The sequence below is a fragment of the Fundulus heteroclitus genome, chromosome 4 (assembly GCF_011125445.2).
Source record: "Fundulus heteroclitus isolate FHET01 chromosome 4, MU-UCD_Fhet_4.1, whole genome shotgun sequence".
Lineage (NCBI taxonomy): Eukaryota > Metazoa > Chordata > Actinopteri > Cyprinodontiformes > Fundulidae > Fundulus > Fundulus heteroclitus.
Window position 1 is genome coordinate 14,071,430 of NC_046364.1, and position 22,432 is coordinate 14,093,861.

Sequence of the window (22,432 nt, forward strand, 5' to 3'; positions counted from 1 at the left end):
CGACGGTCTTTAGAATGCTTCCCCAATAGTTTATCCTGGTCTTGACTTTGTCTCAGACTAGGTGGTCTAAACTACAGCCCTACATACCAGCAGCCTTAAATAAGGTCATTCTTACTAAGGTCAGGTGATAGACAAACAATAGAAAGTAGAGAGTCAAAGATAGATTATGTGTCTGTTGAGTGAAAATGGAGTGCTCCTGTGATTTCTGGCTAACCCTATAGCTTGAACATGAACGTAAAGGGACTTTTAAATAAAGCAAGTGGCTTATTTCTTTTTGACAGGTCAGCTGTGTACACCAATAATCAGCGGGTACAGGATGAGCCATTGTGTCAATACCAGAGATGCAGTCCATGGAAAAAAAATAACAAAATAAAACCAAAATAAAAGCCAATGAAATCAAATCCAAAAGTGGGGTTAGTTTAACTGTACATGTCACATAAAGAGTGCCAACGGTATTGAAAGTTTTTTTTGGATTTTTTTTTATATCATGAGAACTGCTGTTTTAAAAAGGGGTGGGTGCCATTTTAAAGGGCCAGTGCAAATCATCTCACTAGGTCCTCATGATTCAGCTATATGGGGTCAAAAAAGAACAAAATTTTCAGAAAATGACAGCAATTACGCAAGAAATTAGTTCAAAGTTTGTGAAGAGGGGAAAGGGGATGATTCATAAACGAGCAGAAAACAAGAGAGACATCTGGGTGAAGACGAAAGTGAAAGGTAAAGTGAGTCCTTGTTTGCACCCGAAGCAAAACCTAGATCAAATTCCCCATTACACCAACACAGAACTACTTTAGTAGATGTGATATAATGTGAAATACCCATACAAGTGACTGAAGGGCTCTCGATTCAGGAAACAGGGCACTTGTTAGTCTAACATGCTGATTAAATGCGTGTAGCTTACAAAAAGCAAGCAGTCTCTTTAGAAATGTGGATATTCTTCGAAGGAAAAGGTATTTAGGTGAAATTTGAACATCATTTTTTTTTATTATTATTATTTCAGAGCGATATCAAGAAAACAAGAAAATGTACCCAAGCAGGCTTTCCAAATCAGAAAACAGTGTTCATGATATTACAGCTTAGGAAATGTTTGCTCCAGACAGTGAGTGATCTGGGTTATTTCACCATCTCCACTAGACAATGTGTAACAAAAACACTTTGTGGTCTCTGTAGGGGAGGGACCGGTTATTAGACCCGGATTAAAACCTAATGCTGGACATCGGAGAGCGTTCGAGACTAAGGTGCACATTATTCACCGCTATACTTGTTATGGTCGAGCCGGTTTTGCGCTAATTGCTGGCCTCGTTTGCGCGTCTCTAAAAGTTTTCAGCCCAACTGTGAAGCGGCCTGATCGGAGATGGAAGTGCGCTGGCAGGTGGCGCAAAACTGAAAGCGAAGTGTCGCAGATTACTTACCGGAGCTTTGGACGCTGTCCGCTGAACAAGCCCCCCGGAGGACGGACGTCAACAAACAAAGACAAAGTGCCGCTGCGCTCAGCTTCAGCATGTTTATGGCAGGCGGTAGGTTTTCTTTAAGGCTTCATAAAAAAAAAAAAAAAAAAGTCCTGTTATTGTCCCCCCTCCTGAATCCAGGGTGATCGATTAAGGAACTCCTAAGTGGAAAGATTACCAACCAGTTCTCCCGACTGTCTGTCAGTTGTGCGCCTCTCCAAAACCTGGCTGGGCTGCGCCGAGCTGTCAAACCGTGGCCACTTCCGGGCCGACCGAAAAAAATAAAAAAATAAAAATAACAAATACATTTTTTAAATAAAACAGCAAAGAACAATAATAATAATCTAAACAAGCAAGGCATCAAACTAAGATGGCATTATTAGATAAAGAATAAAAAAACAACAACATGACGTTATAGCTATATGATGAAAAAAAACAATACGTAGATTTTATAATGAAAAAAAAACATTAATATAATACCCAATCCACAAAAAATTAATATTTAATTGCATGAATTTTGTTTTTACAAACTTTGAGATTTATCGTTCATAATATAAACAGCGCGTCTGCTGTTCAAACCTTATAGGCCAATGAGCTAAACGCCTATGAGGTAAATAAAAAAAAGAAAAAAAAGAGAGCGGTATTTTTTTGTTGAATAACTTACTGGGATATGGGGGTTCGGTATAAAATTTGAACCGCTGCATAAAACAAATAAATCTATTTTGACAATCGGTACTTGCTTGTAGGTCTCCAAACATAATTTTCATGTGACACCTTTGTTCTGAAACTACTCCACTTCCGGGTTGTTTTGGCATCAGCCGCGGTGTCCTCCCGTCTACTGTTTCCCAACATTCAGTCACACCCACTGACCTTATCACATCATACTCACGCACTCTTTAATCCTCCGCAAAGTGTAGGAAGTCCAACATTTTTGCACCAGATCCTCTCTCTCCTGCTGCACACTGCGGCTGTTTTAATTAATTATTAAAACACTCAGAAGTCCAATATTGCAGAACATTCTAATGCTGCACTTCGCTGTCCGCTTATTCAGACAATCTAATGGCAGAGAATGTGTTTTACTGCGATCAATAAACCATCGGGTAATTATTAATTCACAAAGACTGAAAATGCAGCACGGGTTCAAGAAGGAAATACTTGAGCTGTGGTCGATAATCCAGGAAAATTCTGTGAAACACCTGGTGCAAAGGATTATGCAAACCGGACACAATTTTATTTAAAAAATACAGTTACAAAAGTTTGACTAACCACACATCATTTTGTGGTCTTCCTTGTAACAGTTTCTGGTGCTAATTCTAAAAACAAAACAAAAGAAAAACACCCCTATGACCAGTTAAGAGCTCTCTAAATTGGTCATAGGGGTTTTTCTTTAATAGTTCAATTTAAAAATAACAAACTCTAAGTCTGTAAATATAATTATATTGAGGTAAAAACAAAAATTATGGATATTTCTGACACTTATGTGTGCAAGGTATTTGTTCAGAAGCCAAAATCAAAAGTACATCTTCGGTGCCATGTGGTAGAGATGTACTAAATATTTCATGCCAGTATTTATATTCATGTAGTAGTTGTATCTATAGAAACTGACAGACGAAACTAAAGTAGTAAGCTTGTAGGAAATTTCATAGACAGATGTCTTTTTTTCACAGACTTCTCTATTGCTCTGTATTGTATAATAAAAATAAAATCACTCGCCAGAAGTTTTAATCTAGCCTCAGTTACATTTTACGCAAGCCGAACTGCACAAAATACATGTTGTAATCTCAAACAAACATTGCTAGCACTTAAAGAAACACCTTCGTACATCAATAAACAACATGAGTACATGCAAAATAAAATATAAGAACAAAAGTAATGCTGACAACTTTGCTGTATCGCATGTACAGATTCAACAAACCCAGATAGTCCTGAATCTACAGAACCAGACAAGTAGCGTTTAGTAATCAGTCTTGTTTTTATTAGAAACATGAAATACCACACATTTTCAGAACTTTTAAAAAGCTTTTGAATCTTTGAAATCAATATTTTGCTCCACTGAAATGTTCCCAAATGTACAAAAATGTACAAATTGATTTCAGGCATTTTTCATTAAAAAGCAGCTTATAGACCCTTCCCTAACTATTTTAAATAATCGGATTTTAGGTCAGGCTTAAATTCAAACACCGGTTCTTTGTGTCAGCAGAAGGGATTGGCTGCTTCTTTAATCTCAACTGAATGCTTCAAATAAATCCAGATCAGAGAGTCAACAGGATCCTTCAAACACATCCTCCGTCATCATCCCAGTCCTGTGTGCTCAGGAGTTGGTGTTGGACTTCAACTGGCCCTTACACGGGATAGGGCAACGCTGAGACACACACAAAGGCTGACAAGTTACCAAAACGCCTGGGTGCTATTCCCCTGCGTGGGTCTCCAGGTCTGAAATCAGAACATTCCCATCTGATTCTGTTGATTGAGAGTTGGTGTGTCTGTAATAAGCGCTGCCGGGCGAGGGGAAACCGTGAAAGCAAGCCAGGTTCCTCTTGTATAGAAACCACATGACCCCGGCCAGCAGGGCAAAGATCAATACTGACACCACCACTGCAGCAGGGACGACATCAGGATGCAGATCTGCACAAAAAAACAACCCAAAAACATCTTATGTGAGATCAAGGTGAGACAGTTCTCCTGCTGAATCACAGATACAGTTCATAAATAATGAAACGTTTTTGACAAGTAGTCTGGGAACAAGTAACTGTTGGGTTAATGTGATCAGCTTACGTAGTTCATGTTTACAGCAAATGTAGCTATAGTTTTCAAAGTCGTTCAGTTTATATGACAATTTACCATTAAGTGCTTCCACTTCCACCTCAGCGGGCACATCTGCAAAAGATGAAGGGGACTAAAGTTTAGTGCAGCTTATCATTAGTCATCTTAGGCATTCAAAGACAGCTAACTGCCTGCAAAGAACAAATTATACGTTGAGGCACATGTCCAGTGGAGTGTCCTTCAAAACCTGCGACACTAACAACCACAAGCAGGTTCAATCATTTCAGACCCTTATACAAAAAGTAGCATTCCTCAGAAGCTTTGTTTCTGTGCAATTGGCAACTAGAAAGATTAACTTTCACCCTTCTATTGACCCACTCATGTACTGAAAATGTATATAGGGCAATGGCTCTATTAATGTCTTGGCCCTAACAAGTGAATTTCAATAAATGAATTGCGCATTGCATCTGTGCGAGTCATACAAGTTCAAAAATGTTGGCTACCTAACAAATTCTGCTGTCACTGTAATTTATGTGGGGCGCAGGTAGCAGACGTGAACTTAAGGCTCACAGGCAGTTTTAAGGCTTCAAAAGCCTTAATATGCGTGCCGTACAATGACCGGCGCACTTTGTGCCATGTTCTACTGCTCCAATATGGATTTTCTAGGCTTGAACGGTGGCGGGAAAACTACGATTGCAAGTCTTCACGCAGTTCACCCTAAGAGGGAAAGAGGAAATCCTCTAAAACCTCCATTCACTCTTCACTATTTCCCAACAGAAGGAAAAAAAAGATCCAGACGGACATGAAAGATGGACTAAAATTGCAGATTTTTGGCACACATTAATTTAGTCTAATCATCATCTTTATAGGCTATCTAGTCTTGCAACTGAGGTAGCTGTCAACTTTCTGCCTGACAGAAAGTTGATTTTACTCACTGTCACTTTTTAAATAATTCAAATGTCTCCAGGAATAACAGAGAAAAGTTGATAAATTAGCGGCACCGTGCGCCGTAATATCACCTCACTCACATTAATGTGGCCAAGACAACATCTTATTCAGGGTAACTGGGTTTTAGCGGATTACAGAAATATAAGGTTGACAGTATTATATCATACTGAATGAAAAACTACAACGATATATTCCTCTTTATCATCATCACAACGTGCGCTGTCCAAAATCATTTTTATCATGGTCTGATGGTACGTGCTGTCAGCCTATTCCCCCGTACCCTGGAGCATCTCGAGACCGTCCACCCGTATGGTACTTTTGGTCAGGAGACGGCCATGGTGAACCCAGAACCTGCTTCCAGTCCCTTCCCCTCTCGCTGAATAAATACCCGTCTCTCGAATGTTGTTTGGTAGCCAAAAAAGGAATTTACCCACAATACACTGCACAACCAATAATCCTTAACCACTGAGCTATATAATACACTGGAGTGCTGATTTTGCCGAAAAACTGAAGTCACTGGCCGCCATCTTGCTACTCCCTACTCTCACAGAATCCCATAGGATTTGGTTGCAACAACAAGCAGTTTTCTGGCTGAGTGAAAACGTTTTACAGGTAATTCTACAGTCAGTGGATGTACTAACACTATTAACTACTAGGAAATTAGGTGCTGAAATATTTTACATGGTATTTATATTAAATAAACATATATGTATATATAAATATTTGTACATGTATATATGTATATATATGTATACATATATGTAAATATATGTTTTTGTATATTGTTATTTATATATTTATAAATGTTATATATGTATATTTAAATGAATAAAATGCTAAATATTTCAGCACATGACTTTCTCAGTTCTTGATAGTTTTAGAACATAACATAAAAGTATATGGCATTTGACATTTTAAAAGTTTTAAGCCCCCCCTGAACATGAGAAAATCCTCGTTATTCGATGCTGTAGCGCACATATTCCCTAGTTACTGGGGGAAAATAGGGAGTACCAAGATGGCGGCTGGTGGCTTCAAAGCGACTCGTTCTAACAGACGGTGATTAGCACTCCAGTGTATTATATAGCTCAGTGTCCGTAACTCGCTTATTTATCAGGAGGGGAGCTTCAGCTGGTTGTCTTATTCTTCATTTTCTATGCTCTCATTACATTCCATCCTTCATAGCATACCACTATTGAGGGCCAAGCTCCTTAAAGGCTGTTAAAGATGTTACTGCGTTTGGATCCATCATGCCACCACACAGATTATCACCTGACCAACCTACCTGAGGAGGTTTTGCAGATAAAGCCGAGCTGCTCGCCACACGTGGATAAATGCCACAGGCCATCGACCACCCTGGTGGTAACGCAGGTATCTGCAGTGAGGAGTCTGCTGTCTGGGCCTTTATCCGCCCAGTTGGTGTAGTCCGCTGGCGAACCATCCACCCAGGACATTGAGTCGGCTGGAAGCGGAGTTTCGCAGTTCAGTGAAACCCCGTTTCTCCTTATGTCATTGGTTGAACAAGAGTCAGAAGTTTCTTACTGTCGACGTTGAAGTACATCCCCAACCAAATAGTGCGATGAAGGAACCCGGATGACCACAGCTGCTCCAGAACAAAGCGGTTCTCCGTCTCGGTTTTAACGGTCAGGACATCTGAGGTGTTGACTGGAGGGTGAGAGAAGCATAACACAGTCCCAACTTTAATGATGAAGATGTGATTAAACATGTGCATAGAGTGCATTTCAAGATCCTAGTATTGACTTGGAGAGCTCTGCATGGACAGACACCTGTCCTGAACTATTACAGTCCTACAACCTCCATTAGGCTCAAGACCTGCTCATTGTCCCCCACACAAAATGAAAAACTAAAGGAGACGGAGCTTTCTCCTCTGTGGCTCCAAGGTTTGCAACTCCCTTCCTCGGTCTCTGAGATCAGCAGACTCAGTGGTTTCCATTGAAGGCCAGCTAAAACCTTATCTTTTCAAATCTGCTTTTGTTTGATTTCGTCTTGTGCATTATTGTTACCTTCTGTTGTGAAGCACTTGTTGATTTTTATCTTGAAAAGTGCTATATATATAAAGTTTTGCTTATTTACTTTATTCTAAACAGAATAACAGGTTGACAGGTTAAACCTTTGACAAAAATACTCAAGCTGGTTAGTATATATATATATATATATATATATATATATATATATATAAAGCTGATGGATCTGTTTATCAATTGTCAATCTGAGTGTCAGCTTTATTTATATACCACTTTATACAAGGTTCTGCACAGCAATTAAATACTCCAAGTGCATTAACATAATACCTCAATAGACAAAGAAAGATAAATAAATTCATTCATTAATTAGAACACAAAGTAAGAAGTCAACAGGGATGAATACAACTAAGTGGTAAAACTATTTTCCAGAACAAAATAAAATACAGCAATGAAAATATTACAACTTGTTCATGATAGCAGCAGGGCGGACCCAGGCACAGAGTGGGAGGATGATGAGTAACAAAGAAACTTCCAAGAAGACCCTGGACATAAAAATACAAGCCCAGAGGAACAGGGAAGTAGGAGGGAGGAATCCACGTAAAAAAGCCAACAAACCAGCACTGGGTAGGTAGTAGAAAACGGGGGCTCCATACGAAAACATCTGTTGGGTAAGGACTCTTTAGCCCAAGTGGAAGCAGTCAGTAAGGAAGGAGATAGGAAACAATGCCTGTATGATTCCTAGCATAGTTCCTTTAGCATAGTGGTGCTTCTTTTAGCTTACTGGTGCTAAAGGGCTTTTAGGAATCCCATAATCCTTTGTGTTACATGATGTATAAGCACAGCCCAACTCAAGGAATTTAACGAAAAAGGCAAGAGAGAAGTAGTAGTTCATTTTCGGAAGGCCGTAGGCCTGGATTTGACTAGAATGACCCATGTGCGTTTCCGTCACGTAATGATGCAGAGTTAAAGGCCGGCAGTCTGAAGCTCCTTTCCTGCCGACGATAGAGTTCTTACTGTTGACCCCATGAAAGATCAAGGAACAAGAGCTAGGAGCTATAAGAAGACGTATTTGGATGTACACATTTAGAGGTAGGGTGGAGAGATGAGGTGGGAGACGGATGGAAGTAATCGGATGAAATTAGGAGCAGCTGAGATCAATAAGGGCAGATGGCTGAGGAAGAAAGAGTAATAAACAGGGATAGAACAGGGAGGAAACACGGGGAGAAATCTAACAGAATATATTACCAGAATGATTACAGAACGAACAACCAGGATCTACTAGCTAAAGCCACAAAGATGTAAACCAAACACTAAAGGATAATAAACCAAAGAAGTGCCATCTACAGTAAAAGTGTGCACTTGTTTTCTAGACAGGTGGATCTCAATCCTGAAACTCAGGCCTAGTCCACACGTAGCCAGATATCTGGGAAAACTAATACATTTTTTTTATGGTTAGGCCTTTGATCCACGCGGGTTCACTAACCCCTCCATGTTTTAGATGTGTCTCCACTCCAGCAAACCTGACTCCAATGACTGCATTACTTGACAACTAGTGCTGCTGCAGAAGCCGGTTAATCACCCATTGATTTAAGGTCTTCATTAGGATGAGCAAGATGTTGCCCTTCTCATGATTTGATATTACTGCAACACATTTAAAATTGTATTATTATTATTGTTATTATTAAATTAGAGGTTTCCTATGCAGTCTTGAAAAGTCTTGAAGGTTTGGATACCGATTTGCTCATTTTCCAGTTCTGGATAAGTATGCAAAAAACAAAAGACGGTATGGAAAAATATTTAATTCTCTAAACTGTTTTTCCCCTTTTTCCCATTTTAAAGAACAAACGTATAAAAGTCTTCAGTGCAGAAGTTTCCAAATTGATTTAATAATTTAAAATGCTGTACTTTACCTTGCCCTGTCACACCTTAAATGTTACTGTTTTCCTTGACACGATTTTTGGCTTTTTCCATTTAGTGACTGAATGCATCTTAAAATTAAAAAGACCAATTTTACTATCTGGTTCATGTCTAGACAACTTTAAATTCTGGTTGAACGGGATCTGTGGGTCTTACACTGGGTTTAAAATATCAGACGAAACATTGAACTGAAACAAAAACCGAATGAAAGGTACAGAAGCTCACAAACTGTGTGTTAAAGTACCTGCGTTTACTGTATGAATCTTGTTCACTCATTTGACCAGTCCAGGATTTACAGACGGCACGATAAAAAACTAAAAGGGTTCCAGATTGACTGACTTCCAGGTCTCCGTCAAGCACACACAAAAACGGGGGCTGTTTCTCAATACCCAAGTGCACAAGTATGTTCTTGTGCACTTGGCAAATATACTATAGCTGAGAGTATATTCTTGCCAAGAAAACATAGACGCAGTATGGTAGTTGTGTAATTGGGACAAAGCGTACATGATATCACAACTCATCTTTGCCGGAGTTTCAATAAATGCTCCGGTTCTACTCGGGAATGCGATTACTGTCACATTCATAATAGATACAAAAATAAGAAAACAAGTCTTAATTCAACAAATATTAAATGTACATAATTAGGAAATGTATGTATATTTATATATATATATGTATAAAATTAGGAAAATGAGTAAGTACTTAGTTGAAACCTTTCAAAAATAATGAGATAAGTTATTATTTTTGTCATAAAAAGCTTCACTAAGTATGCAATGGTGGTTTACCACCGTATATTATTTTTCAGATTTCTGTTATCAATGAAGCATAATTGTTCGCTAGAAATTATATTTGCTCCTCTAAAAAAAATCAACAAAAACTGCTTCTAAATTATTTTTGTCCCAATTGAGTAATAACAGTAGATGGTGACCAACTTTAGAGTTAAACAATCGATTAATTTCTTCCATTATTCCTTAAATTTGCACTGGATCCTCAAGCAGGAACTGTTTAAAGAATTATTTTACATTTATTTTCTTTATATCAAACTGTATCTGGCCTGTTTTTAACTTTACAACTACCTGATTCATTTACAATGAAGACTAAACACAGATTAACAACCTATTTCTTATATTGTTGTCATCAAGTAAACTCAGCAGATATTTACAGCATTAATAGAGACATGCTTTTAGTAAAAATAATTATTAATTCAATAAAAACAAACAAGTGGTCAGCCAGCAAGTAAAATAAATGAACCCCTCGATTATCAAGTCATAAGCAAACGCTCATATAATCTAAAAATGTAGAAGAAAATGAGGAGACAATGGGTGAAGAAGATCACTGGGAAACTGCTTTCAAGCCTGGACCTGTGGTCTCTCCTCCTGCAGAGCTGCCTGCATAAAAACAACAAAAAGTGAAAAATGGAGCAGAATAGAAATAATCTATTGTCTCTGAGGGGGGAAAATCACATGTCTCAGCAGCAAAGTGAAATGCAAATGGAGGCATGCAGTTTTACACAAAGGTAAACAATATATAAAAAAATAAAAAATAAATCAGAATAGGAGACTGTACGTTAAAGGCAAATTTGCAACACAAGAAAAAAAAAAGTAGAGTTGTACATTGTTAGAAATAGCATAATCAAACATTTAAAGACCTGTGCAACCAAGTAGGGTGATTTTCAGAAATGTGCAAAACATGCATGTATATTTATGCATAACAAACTCCAACAGACTATTTACAAGAATGAAAAAGACTGCAAAAACAGCAGAGATGTAAACACTCACTGAGTTTGTTGGGAGCAGTGATGGTTATAAGGTGTAGCAGCTGCAGGGAGGAAAATAACGAGTTTACATTTCACTAAATTAGGTTTACATAAAAAGGCCATCTAAGAGAAACGTGTACTGCTTATGTACACAGAAAAGTGAAAGTACTCTGTTTGATCATGCAGAGGTACTGTATTAACATGCCAAAAAGTTGCTACGAAAACAAATCAATTTAACTGGTACTGTAAGGAAAAACTGGCAGCAGTTTATAAAATACTAACATTAACTTAAATTGTCATAAAGTTATAGAGAAAATAATACATATTTTATGTTCTGGTATTTGCAGCTATCTACCACATTAATAAAACATTTTATGTCTGACTTTCAGCTGCTACAAACAAATAACAGGTAGTGGAAAATGACTGAGTGACTTGCTGAGATCAGGCTACGGTTAGTGAGTAAAACACTCTCCCACTGATCGCTGAGCCTACAGCGATGTCAGCGGAGCAGCGCTACTCCGAAAATATCTGAGCACATTTCGAAGTAGGCTCATTCTGGATAAACTGACTGCATAGATCGAATTATGAGGTAATTTTTGCCACCTGAAAACATCTTGAAACTACACTTTTGGACAAATTAACGTTGGTATAAAAAACAATAAATGTCTGCACTCACCTTCTCCATTTGCTGCTGCTGGTGGCACAATGCATTGTGGGATAACTTGCTGGCTCAAGTCCGCAGAAGGAAGCATCACTGTATCCTCAATTTAACGGTAGAGGAAGAACAAATCCGGGCTCTATAGCTACGTTCACACTGCAGGTCTTGTTGCTAACCGATTTTTTTGCTGAGATCTGATTTTTTTGAGGTGGCCGTTCATATTACTATTAAATGCGACTGCCATCATATTGCTGTCTGAACGGTTCAGGACCACAAAGCGACCCGCATGCGCTGATAACCGAAGGAGACGTCACAGTGCAGGGCGCTGTTTACAGAAGTTATGGTGAATGGAATTGTTTCTAGAAGTGTTCAATAAAGTTTTGTTAAAAAAAATCGGGAAAAAACACGGATACGAGCCAGCATCTCCTTGTTATTATTAGAAAGCTGTTGAGCAATGGGAGTCAACGATATTAATACCACATCATAGCAAGACAAAGTAAGACAAGAAGAAAGCAGCACAGCTATTAACAAAGGCCTTTTTATGGAGCGCTGACTGCTACTGCTGTGTGTGGATGTGTAGTGAGAGACAGGAGAGTGACGTGAAAAACGGATAAAATGCAACATGGCCGTTCAGACAGTGGACGATAGATATCCAAATTAGTACCATTTATGGAAGTGGCACAAATCGGATTTTTTGGGGGGTGAAAAGGTGGGAATGGGGCCGTTCACACTGAAAAAGACAGATATAGGTCTCATATGGGCAGAAAGATCATATTCGGGTCGCATATCCCTGCAGTGTGAACGTAGCTTATGAGCGTACATGCCTTGATGTGTACTTAGGACTAGAATAGTACTCGGGTCACGTTTCAAAAGTACACCAGAACAGATAAATATGCATATTGAGAAACAGCAATAATCTGCCAGTATGCTGCAACCCTGGCACATGCACAGTCAGACTGGAATCAGTAGAAATTAACGCGCATAGCATAACTGTCGACCAGATACAATTCACAAGCCGTATCCAAATTCAGGGGCTGTGACATAATAAGCGCATAGATGCGGCCCCTGAATTTTGGACACAGCTAGTTTTAGTGATGGTGCTATGTTAAGCAGGGAGTGTTTGTATTCAAGTGTATGTTGTTAAATTTCAAAGAACATACTGCCTACTAGTGGCATGGCAGGGAAATTACACAGTTTTCAGCGTTTATACTACTGTGTTGTGCATAGATCCAAATCACAACTCTGTCATAACAGAAATTGTTAACAGAAATGGAAAAACAATCAAGTCTTTAATGCTCTGTTGTCATGTGCACAGGGCCAAAGTATTGTGTTGATTTGTATTCTCTGCAACCTGTAGACCGAGTGCTAATCAAACAGCTTCAGAGATCATACTTTACACACAAATGTCCACAATGTTCTGAAAAATGTGGGGATAATACTAGAAATTCTAGCCTGGAAAGGCCAGCATTGTTTAGCGAGAAAGTCTAGGAACTCTGAAACTGATCTGAATGTCGCCAGCAAAGCAGTGGATAAGGATATCATGGCTCCTGAAGGTGTAACCCAACTTTAAAGAGTAAGGTAAAATGTGTCATTGTATGCTCTGAATACTGAATAGCTGCTATACATAATGTTTCTGATTTAAGAAAAAGCTAAGCTAGGTTAAGCTAACCAAACCAGATATTGGTTAAATATTACATATTGTTGCAGTCAGTAAGAAACCATATACTGTATCTACAAAAAGTTATATTTCCAGGAAATGAGAAAATGTTTCCGTTCTAAATGAAAGTTCTTACTGTCTGGTCAAAGCTTACTCGCTGTCTAACTAGAAATGTATCAATGAAACTATCTACTGTTGCATTGATGTCTATAGACAGATGTGAAAGAAGATTATTAGAGCTCATTTTAAAAGGAAACAAAAATGAGCAAATAAGAAAAACCTTTCAGGCAGTTTTGTTTTCTTGTGAAAATCAATTTATCAGGCATTTTTTGTTGTTCATTAATAAGCCACAGGTATTTTTTATAATACTCTATAAAGAATTAAGAAACAAAAAACTTATTTTTTTTCTGGTTGTGATTGCAGCATTTAAAATTTGGTGTTCTGCGGAGAGGCGATCATCTAAGTGACACGAGGTCGTATTAAAAATGAGCTCCTGCTTGTTTTTACAAGTAAGGAGTAGATTCATTTGAATCTATCTGAACAGTGTTATTAAAACTGCCACTTATTTGAACTGCTTTTCATCTTCATCCTGCACTTATTAGCAGGGACACAAGCAACGTAACGTCTCAACGTGTTAGAAACCTACCCTTCTGTTTACAGTGGGTCCTCGACTCTTCAAACGTCAGTTTCTCAACCACCGGCTCAAAGTTGTAGCAGCCTCGTCCAAACTTCACCCAGGTGGACGGACAGGACGTCTCATACGAGATAAATGGTTCACTGCCTGTGAGAAGAGGCGAGCGTGAGATTTCTACACATCTAAATATGGACGAGGTGTTGAGTACTCCGGTTTTCATGCCGAATCACAGAAAAAGGTACTGACTCGGCAGAGGAACGTGACAGAGCGCTCCTGGTAAGGGAGTCTCACAGTCTGCTCTCCGCCAGCCTCCGTTCACGTCCATGTACACACACTCTCCCGTCACAAAGTCGTCATCCTCGTCATCGGCTGCGTCCCAGTGTGTGTACACGGTGTCCCTGCCATCTGACCACTTATAATTGATGCCACTCTGTAAGGATTCACAGTCACCAGCAATTATGAACCACTTATTGAGATTTTCAAATAAAGTTTTTTTTTTTTTTAACAAGACATTTGTGTAAGGATGACGAGGCAGCAAAAAAAAAAAAACAGCTGTTTAAATCTAACTTTATCTTTGTTGTTTTTATGGCATAATAAGTAAAGTGACGAGAGGCAGTGAGATGACTGAGTGCAGTTCCTACAGTTACTTCATGGTCCCTGTATTAACAAGTCTGGAACCAGGAGAAGGAACAGATGAGGTAATTTATGGGGGGAAAATAGGGACTTACTCACTTCCTTTGTTTATCTCTTTCTTTTGCTATGATAGCCTACAACGGCTGAGCAATAGCTTGTCAAAATTGTTAATTTTATGACTGGCAAGCGTGAAAGTACACGCCTGCAGGGTTAAAAGGCCAACGGGAAACCCCCCCCCCCTGTACTCACTAGAGACGAGATAAACTATTTTAAAAAAAAAGCAGAACAAAAACAGTCTGTGGATAGCTGTGGCTGGGTTTCCATTTAAAGAATCTGCTGGGATTTTCCGTGATACTTAGAATCTCAAGATGAGTGGATAACATTTTCCCACAGGAAGATTTAGTTTAAAGTTTTTCTCCCTCCCTTGAATTAAGCTTTCTTTGCTCCCAGATCACTCAGGCACTATTAAAAACCTTTGAATTTAAGCCGTCTGGGTGGTACGGCTGAGTATTACAAAAGCAGAGAGCAGCAAGGCCAGCTAGAAACCCACTCACAGATCCACAGTGTCACAGTAGACACACACAGCACAGAGCACAGGAGAAGGTACGTACGTCTTGACTGTACAGTCCGATCCAGTGCGGGGCGTCCAATCTATTGACAAGGACAGTAAGGAAAGCCTGGTGGTAGGCATCTGTAATGCTCACTAGCTCAGAATCATGTTCTATGCACGTGTGCATCGCGTCGTACCAACTCATGTTGCCAGACACAACTTTGTAGGTGCTGCTCCTGTACTCAATATTGTCAGGAAGAGGGTGGTGATAGGAGTGGGTGGGGGCTTTGGATGTGTCTGCAACCAGAGAAAGAGATACGTAGTGTCCACTGTGTGCAATATACCGGCAATGCATGCCATAAGGATAGTTTCAACTAGGGCTGGACGATAATTAAACAACGATATATATCGATAAATAGACATATATCGATAATAGAAAAAAAGGGTCAATAAAGAGTTCAATAGAATAACAATTTTCCTTCCTTTTGCATTCTGGCCCAACGTGTAGGTTAATATTACAGCATTACATCCTCCTAACCAATCACAACGCAGACCCAGGAATGCGCCCCCCCAAGCTCCGCCCCCTTCAAAGAGTTCAGAGAGCAACCGTTGTTTTTAATTTTTTAAATCCTTGTAGTTTTGATAAAAAGTTGGTTGAATAAAGGGTTCAGTTTAAATTCAGTGTGCTGTATCTAAAAATAGTCACTAAGCAACAGCATAAAACGGCCACGGCTGCACTTATAATATATGATTTGAAATTGCTGATAATTATCAATATCGATTAATATGATTTCTATTTTATCAATATGATTTTTTTCCTATATCGTCCAGCCCTAGTTTCAACACATTAATGTATGGGCCAAAGTGTGTTTTAGGATATGTTTGGGACAGATTTGGAAAACTCTACCGATGCTGATTGGCTAATAGCTGTAATGTAAATTTTGATCATAGATACTGCATTAAATCTAGTCAAAACAGTTTGTGTGACAATAAATCAAAACCAAAATGTCAAAACATTTGATATTTAATGCAAAGGTGATTTGACTTTGTTAAATTACCAATCAACAGACCAAATATTTATCGGTTTTGCTCTATTAGTTAACAACGGAGGTCCAGTTTAAAAAAAAAGCAACATGCTCCACTATGCAGCTCAAAGATGCTTCTTATTTAAACTGCAATAAGTTTTCCAGTCAAATCTGATGGCCTACCAACCTTTCAGTTTTATGTAATTCTTAAAGTGTGAAATCATCCGTCTCAGTTTAGAATTTCCAAATTAAATACAAAAATACGGGTGCATCTCAATAAGTTAGAATATCATCAAAAAGCTCAATTATATAAGTAATTAAGTGAAAAATCACATATTATATTGATTTATAACAGTGAAATATATTTCAGGTGTTTAATGATGATGTTCATGTACTGTACAATATAAGCACTCAATACTTAGCTCCTGTTGCTTGTATTACTGCATCAATGCAGAATGCCATGGAGGTGATCAGTATTTGGCACTGCTGAGGTGTGCTGAGAAAGCCCAGGCTGCTTTGATAGCAGCTTTTAGGTTGTCTACACTAACGGCTCTGGTGTCTCTCATCTTCCTCTAGACAACAGCCCAAAGTTCCTCTATACAGTTTAGCTAAAGGCAATTAGCTGGCCATGTACAATCTTCACCTCTAGAATCTAATTACTGAAGTAAATTAACTATTGGTGGTGTTCTGATTTACTGAGATGCACCTGTACTTCCAAAAAAGTTCCACATTATTACATTTACAGGACAGTATTGTCCCTATTTTAACCTGGGCATGGAGAGAAATCAAAGTGTCCTGGATCTGTCTGGTTATATTGTGCATTATCTCACATTGCTGCTTGATTCAATGTTTGCTGCAAAGACTTGGGATCAAGCTATTTTTCTAACAAACATCACTAGTACCACATCTATTGGCAACCCCAACAAATACAATGCACTTAACTGAAACATTTTTTTTACTCTATACTTTACTTTTATAAGGTGACTATAGTGTCTAGGCACGTTTATTAATAAATGCCTTCGTGTTCTCATTGTTTCTAAATATAACACTAAAAAACTGACATTTCTCTAAGCCATTGGATTGGAAACCATGTTCATCCTGCCACCATGCAAAGTAAAGGGGAGGGAGGGGAAAACGAAAAATCTAAAATATCGCCGCAGCAAAGAGTGGCATCTAGAGGTTCACCAAGTCTACCTCCTGCAGACTAAACATCAAACGGAAAAGCCTTTTCTGTCCTACCATCACTAATGCATGATGTCAGCTAAAGTCTTTTGGGAAGTTTAACTGGAGCCATGTGTTTTGGCCATATGAGACGACCACCTGGTTTATACACCCCCGTTCTGTCTTCACCAACGGCGACAGAAAGGCACCAGCGAGCGCTGTCTGTAGGGGGCGTATTCTGCCTGAGATTACTGTTCTTTCCTCTTTTTCTAATAGTCCCACTGTTCTCAGCGCCAGTAGCTGGGTTGAACAGAAACACAAATGGAAAGATTATGGCTAAATGTGACATTGACTTCTAAAAACAGCTAACGAGCGATCCTTCTGGAACCAAACTCTGTTAAACATGGCCAAACCCGACCCGCAGCAATGTCCACTGTTTGAAAAAGGAACTACGGTAAATGCTAATTGCCTCTAGTGATGGTATGACGTCATGCAAGACATTTTAACAAAAGCCAGAAAACTAACAATGGGATGATAACAAATCTTTCAGCTGGGTGAAATCAACAGAGGAAAGGTTCAAATGACACAAAAACAGAATTGTCTCATAGTCATCCTAGTCCTTAGACCCAAATCCTACAGAAAACCCGTGGCTTGAGCTGATAAAAAGATTGATTAGGGAGGACTGAGACGATTTAACAATCCCCGATAACTGAAATATAAAGATTCTTATGTACAAGGGTGCCAATATCTTTATAAGGAACCGTATTTAGTTTTGAATAAAGTGGAACAAGATGAAAAAAACCAGAGTGCACTTTTACCCACTGACCACAACTGAGTCACACAGGTTAACCACATAGTGGCTAAAACACACGACAGCTTTCAATATGAAAACCTAAAAGGGGGGAAATGTGTCACGTAAAACGCAGATATGTGTCGGCAAGGTGAAGTGGCCAAACAACAAGTTGTAGAAAAAATGACGGACTGATTGGTGGGGGGGGGGGGGGTAAAAAGTGACAATACACACGCAGTCTCACCTTGAGGCTTTTGACAAACAAAGCCATACCCGTCCTCGCTGCACTTCTCATCGTACCACTTCCCAGTGAGGTGGAAGTTGTGGTTGTTAGACAGAACCGTGCAGAGCGGCTCATCGGCCACCCCTCTGACCCACTCGTCCTGCTGGAGAGGCCAACACGAGGTGTCACAAAGCTACGCCCTCTTGGCTTCAACTTCCTAATGAGCAAAAATCGACTTTTATTTTGAGGACGGTGGTTTTTTTTTTCCAGGGCCTTACCGTGAGATAACTGTTTGGTTCGACTGGGGACCAGTTGGTGTAGCTGACTGGCTTCCCATTGGTCCATCTCATGGTGTCCTCATCCCGCAGACCGATCCACACACCTACAGAGCTGCCCTGGAGCAGCATGGTGATGTAGGCTGCAGGAGACATAAAAAAATGAAAAATAAAACAGAGGGCTACTGCCCAAACAAACAGAGCGGCATCCGTCTCTTTTGTTGAGAAGGAGCCGTCGTACAGTTCGCTTTGCCTCTACCTTGTTCAATCTCATCTTCTATGGCAACCAGGGAGCCTTGAAACAAAGAGCAGATGGACTGGGCGTCTTTCCAATTCTTTCCTTCGTTTGGACTGCCAGGGAGGTGAAGCAGGAGGCACTGCCAGCACAAACACCAATCCCACACAAAGCAGCAGGATCAACCAGTGTTTTCCACAGCACCATTAGAACTCGAGCAGTCAGGAGTTAAAAGGTCAAAGATAAAAGATATCATTGCTAAAATCCCTGCTAATGTTTGAGAGAAAGCAGCGTACATATTGAGCTACGATATCTGAAACTTTCAGTCTTATTATAAAGGGATGGAGAGCCCCAAATGTGACTTTTAACCCCCTTTTATTCTCACATCGGGCTTTAGAAGAATATCTGAACTGACCGAAGAAAATAAACCTATACGCAATATAACAAAAACCAGGGGGGCTTGAACACAATCAGCAGGGGGTTGTTCTCGTGTTAACAACATACTCGACTCAGAAACAGCGAGCGGAAACACAAACATCCTGCTTCGGCCTCAAAGGCAGCTGAGAATACGGCAATTGTTTTAGATCTGCGGGAGTAGCTGCTTCAAAATGAGACCATTCTCTCAGCTGTGTAATGTGAAGCGGGATGGACGAAGGAAAGTGCACATCCTATCCTGTGTGGAGCCGAGCCTCCCGGGAAATAATAAACATCTTCAGATGTTTATAAGATTGCAAAAATTCCTTACGTCCCTCCTCATGAGCTCAAATACAGATTCCACTATGTGTGTCACATGTTTATGTATTATTTGTTATCGCAACGATCAACCCGAACCTTCATAAACGTGTGCAAAACTGAGTACGTGTGGTAAAATCAACAGTTGTGCAATGACAGTCAGCCAGAACCACTTGGAAAAGTTGACTTTACTGGACTGTCATCGCGGAGGAATTTTGCCACGTTCCTTTCGCAGCGTCGGTTCAGGTTTTTTAAGGCTTGCTTACATTTGTTTCTCCACAGCATTTCAATCAGGCTGAGGTCTGGACCTGACAGACTCGTTGCAGCACCTCGATCTTTTTATTTGGTCATTTTTGCAGCGTATTTGCTGTGATGTTTGGGAGAAATGGTCCTGGTTCATGACCAACGTTCGACCAAGCTTCAGTCAAGCTTCAGACTTCTCTTGTCCTGAAATTGCTGAGATGCACTTAAAACCCCTGAGCTGAAAAAGATGGTGTACTTTCTTTTTTACCAGGATTGCAGCAGCAAGGTCTTAGAATATTAACGGAGGGAAAAATGGTTTCAAAGTTTGCTACAAAGGGATTTTTTTTTGCAAGACAAATCATACCAGGATACCCATTTTAAGTGATAATTTACTTTCTAGAAATTTAAAATGTGAGACCTTTTCAAAGAGCTATAAGTAATATTGACACTTAGTGGTTAAAAGCCAAACAACACATACACAACACCTTCCTTGGACACACAACAGTGCGTTGTTGCTGTGAATTTTCCACTAAATTTTTACTTCCACATTATAAATATATGATGTTGTATTTTGTTCTATTTCTGGTCTGCTTCTCTTACTGCCTTCCATGTTAGCAGGCTGCAGCTCTTTTGCCAAAATAAAATACCAAATGCTGCTCCCTGCTTTGAAAACCCTGGGAACTTTCATATGATTGGCTGAGGAACCAGGAAGTAAACACGGGCTACACTCTGAAGTAGTTCTGGACCGTACCCCTAGGTTTGAAAAGTGAAATACTTGACTATGACATTGTTGATGGAGAGGACTGATTGTTTATAGGGAATGTTACTTCCATCCTGGGTGACAAATGAGAATGAATTAGGTTGATTTTACAGTAAATATCTCCTCTGAGACTACAGAAAATAATATTAAACAGTAACCGAGCATACAGGACAATCCTGATGTAGTTTCTCTCATTAACTTGTACCAATTAGAGTACAATGAGCTTAAAGTAGAGACATTACAATGAACGCGTAGGCATGTGGGCCCACCAGCGCTAATTTGTACCTTGTGTCCAAAGTATAGCCACTTCTCTGGACACGCTCCGATATAGTGGGGCTCCTGGGGAGTCTCCACCACAGACACCGTCCTCCTCTTGCACACATAGCTGTGAAGTTCGTTGCATTTCTTCACCGACCACTTCCCTGCAACATGCAGGTAGAACATCAGCTCTGGCCACTTGCTGTTAAATACTGAATCAGCGTGTTTTCTTGCCTGTGTTTACCTGTTAAAGAAGACATGGAGACACACATGCCGCTTTTTCTAAGATCCCCCATTTAAGCCGCCATCAGCCCAGTTCTGAAATCCTATCTCTGTTTTGTCGCTCCACCTGTAAAGAAACAGACAAAAAAAGCACAATTAATGGTTTAAATAATGTAAATTGTTACAGGATTGATACTTTATTCTTAATTATGCTGTCATTGAGTTGTTATACATGTTATGCATGTAATTATTGTTTTTATTGAACCCGGGTTCTACCTCACAGCCCTTGGTTCAAAGGACACCTAATACTGTTCTATATGCTTTTCCTCTAAATTAAGCATAAACTTTAGACCTAAAAGAAAAAAAAAACAATGGAAAAAATATCTACAGGACATTTCACCTCTGGTGTTGGAGTCTTCCTAAACACACTTTTCCAGACTCAACTTTCCCGAAGTCCCCTATCCTTTGTGTTCAGTCATAATATCATTATGAATTTGACAGGAAATATTTAGCGGGATAGGCTTTAAATGTGGAGGCTGGAAAGGAGGGAGGAACAAAGGGAAACAAAAGGACACAATGGAGGAAAGGGGGAAAGAAGGTAGAAGACACAGTCAAAGAAAACACAATGGAGTATTGGAGGTAAGACACAAGAAAGCAAATCATTGAAAAGAAAGGAAGGATGCAAGGAGATAAACAAAGAAAGCACACAAGGAAGGAAACAACTAAAGTGTGCACATCGAATCACTGGATAAGGGACACAAGAAGGGAGTGAAGTAAGGGCACAAGGTAGAAAATAATGGAAAAAGGAGCGAGGGAGGAACATTTGTGTAATGGGACAAGGAATCATGTCTGAGAATATAATTTTTTTTTCTGCTTTTAGTTTCTACACTCACCAAAGCCTAAAAGCAAATTCCTTACTTTTCAAGTCTTACTTTTCCAGTCATTTCCAAACTGCGTAGTGAAATGTTGCCCAATCGCAGTGTTTATACACTTAGTTGTGAAATACTAAGAGACGAAGGTATCAGCAAGAACCACAGTCTTTTTTTTTTTTTTTTTTACTTTTTTTTCTTTGATTTATCCTGAACAGATGGTCATTTTGGTAGCTTTCCTTCCCACCTAGTTGATTTTTCCAGCCTCTCTACTCCACCTTCGACTGGTTTAATGTGATACAAGCCATTAGAAGTGCACACAAACATCTTTTTCTGCAAATCGCACATGGCAGCCATTCTCCATATTGAACCAGGGCTGCACAAGGACATCCAGCTTTCCAAGATGAAAATTTGATTTCAGCAGGTATCCGATTTTATGTGCCCATGTTGGAAATCTTCTCTGACTGATAAAATAATGCAACTCAAGTCTGGAGAAAAAAAAACGCTTGAAGGATCATCATCAATTGAAGATTACATTACGCCTTTATTTCAAGGAGCATAGCTAGGGGGACATGACGTATTACACTGATTTACTAACTTTTTAGCATTTGCAAACCACTGTAAACAACCAATGCTGTGTTTGATGTGCCTTGATTTGAACTCAAAGCTTTGAATGACGTCTCCAGCTGAACG

General features: G+C 39.5%; 2 protein-coding genes across 2 annotated transcripts in view; both read right to left on the reverse strand.

Annotated features, from left to right (window-relative positions):
• ly75 (lymphocyte antigen 75) overlaps nucleotides 1-1,647 on the reverse strand; it is a 29,970-nt gene extending 28,323 nt beyond the window's left edge. The window contains exons 1-2 of the mRNA XM_036136096.1: nucleotides 1,631-1,647; nucleotides 1,413-1,534 (exon numbers count right to left, since the gene is read on the reverse strand). Coding sequence (XP_035991989.1) covers nucleotides 1,413-1,503 — 91 coding nt within the window. The 5' untranslated portion in view covers nucleotides 1,504-1,534; nucleotides 1,631-1,647. The remainder of the gene's footprint in view (nucleotides 1-1,412; nucleotides 1,535-1,630) is intronic.
• A 1,010-nt stretch (nucleotides 1,648-2,657) lies between these two features.
• pla2r1 (phospholipase A2 receptor 1) overlaps nucleotides 2,658-22,432 on the reverse strand; it is a 37,960-nt gene continuing 18,185 nt past the window's right edge. The window contains 13 exon segments of the mRNA XM_021322515.2: nucleotides 2,658-4,073; nucleotides 4,290-4,325; nucleotides 6,442-6,618; nucleotides 6,699-6,821; nucleotides 13,776-13,910; nucleotides 14,010-14,193; nucleotides 15,008-15,243; nucleotides 18,167-18,308; nucleotides 18,424-18,563; nucleotides 18,680-18,797; nucleotides 20,676-20,812; nucleotides 20,893-20,932; nucleotides 20,934-20,997. Coding sequence (XP_021178190.2) covers nucleotides 3,856-4,073; nucleotides 4,290-4,325; nucleotides 6,442-6,618; nucleotides 6,699-6,821; nucleotides 13,776-13,910; nucleotides 14,010-14,193; nucleotides 15,008-15,243; nucleotides 18,167-18,308; nucleotides 18,424-18,563; nucleotides 18,680-18,797; nucleotides 20,676-20,812; nucleotides 20,893-20,932; nucleotides 20,934-20,997 — 1,750 coding nt within the window. The 3' untranslated portion in view covers nucleotides 2,658-3,855.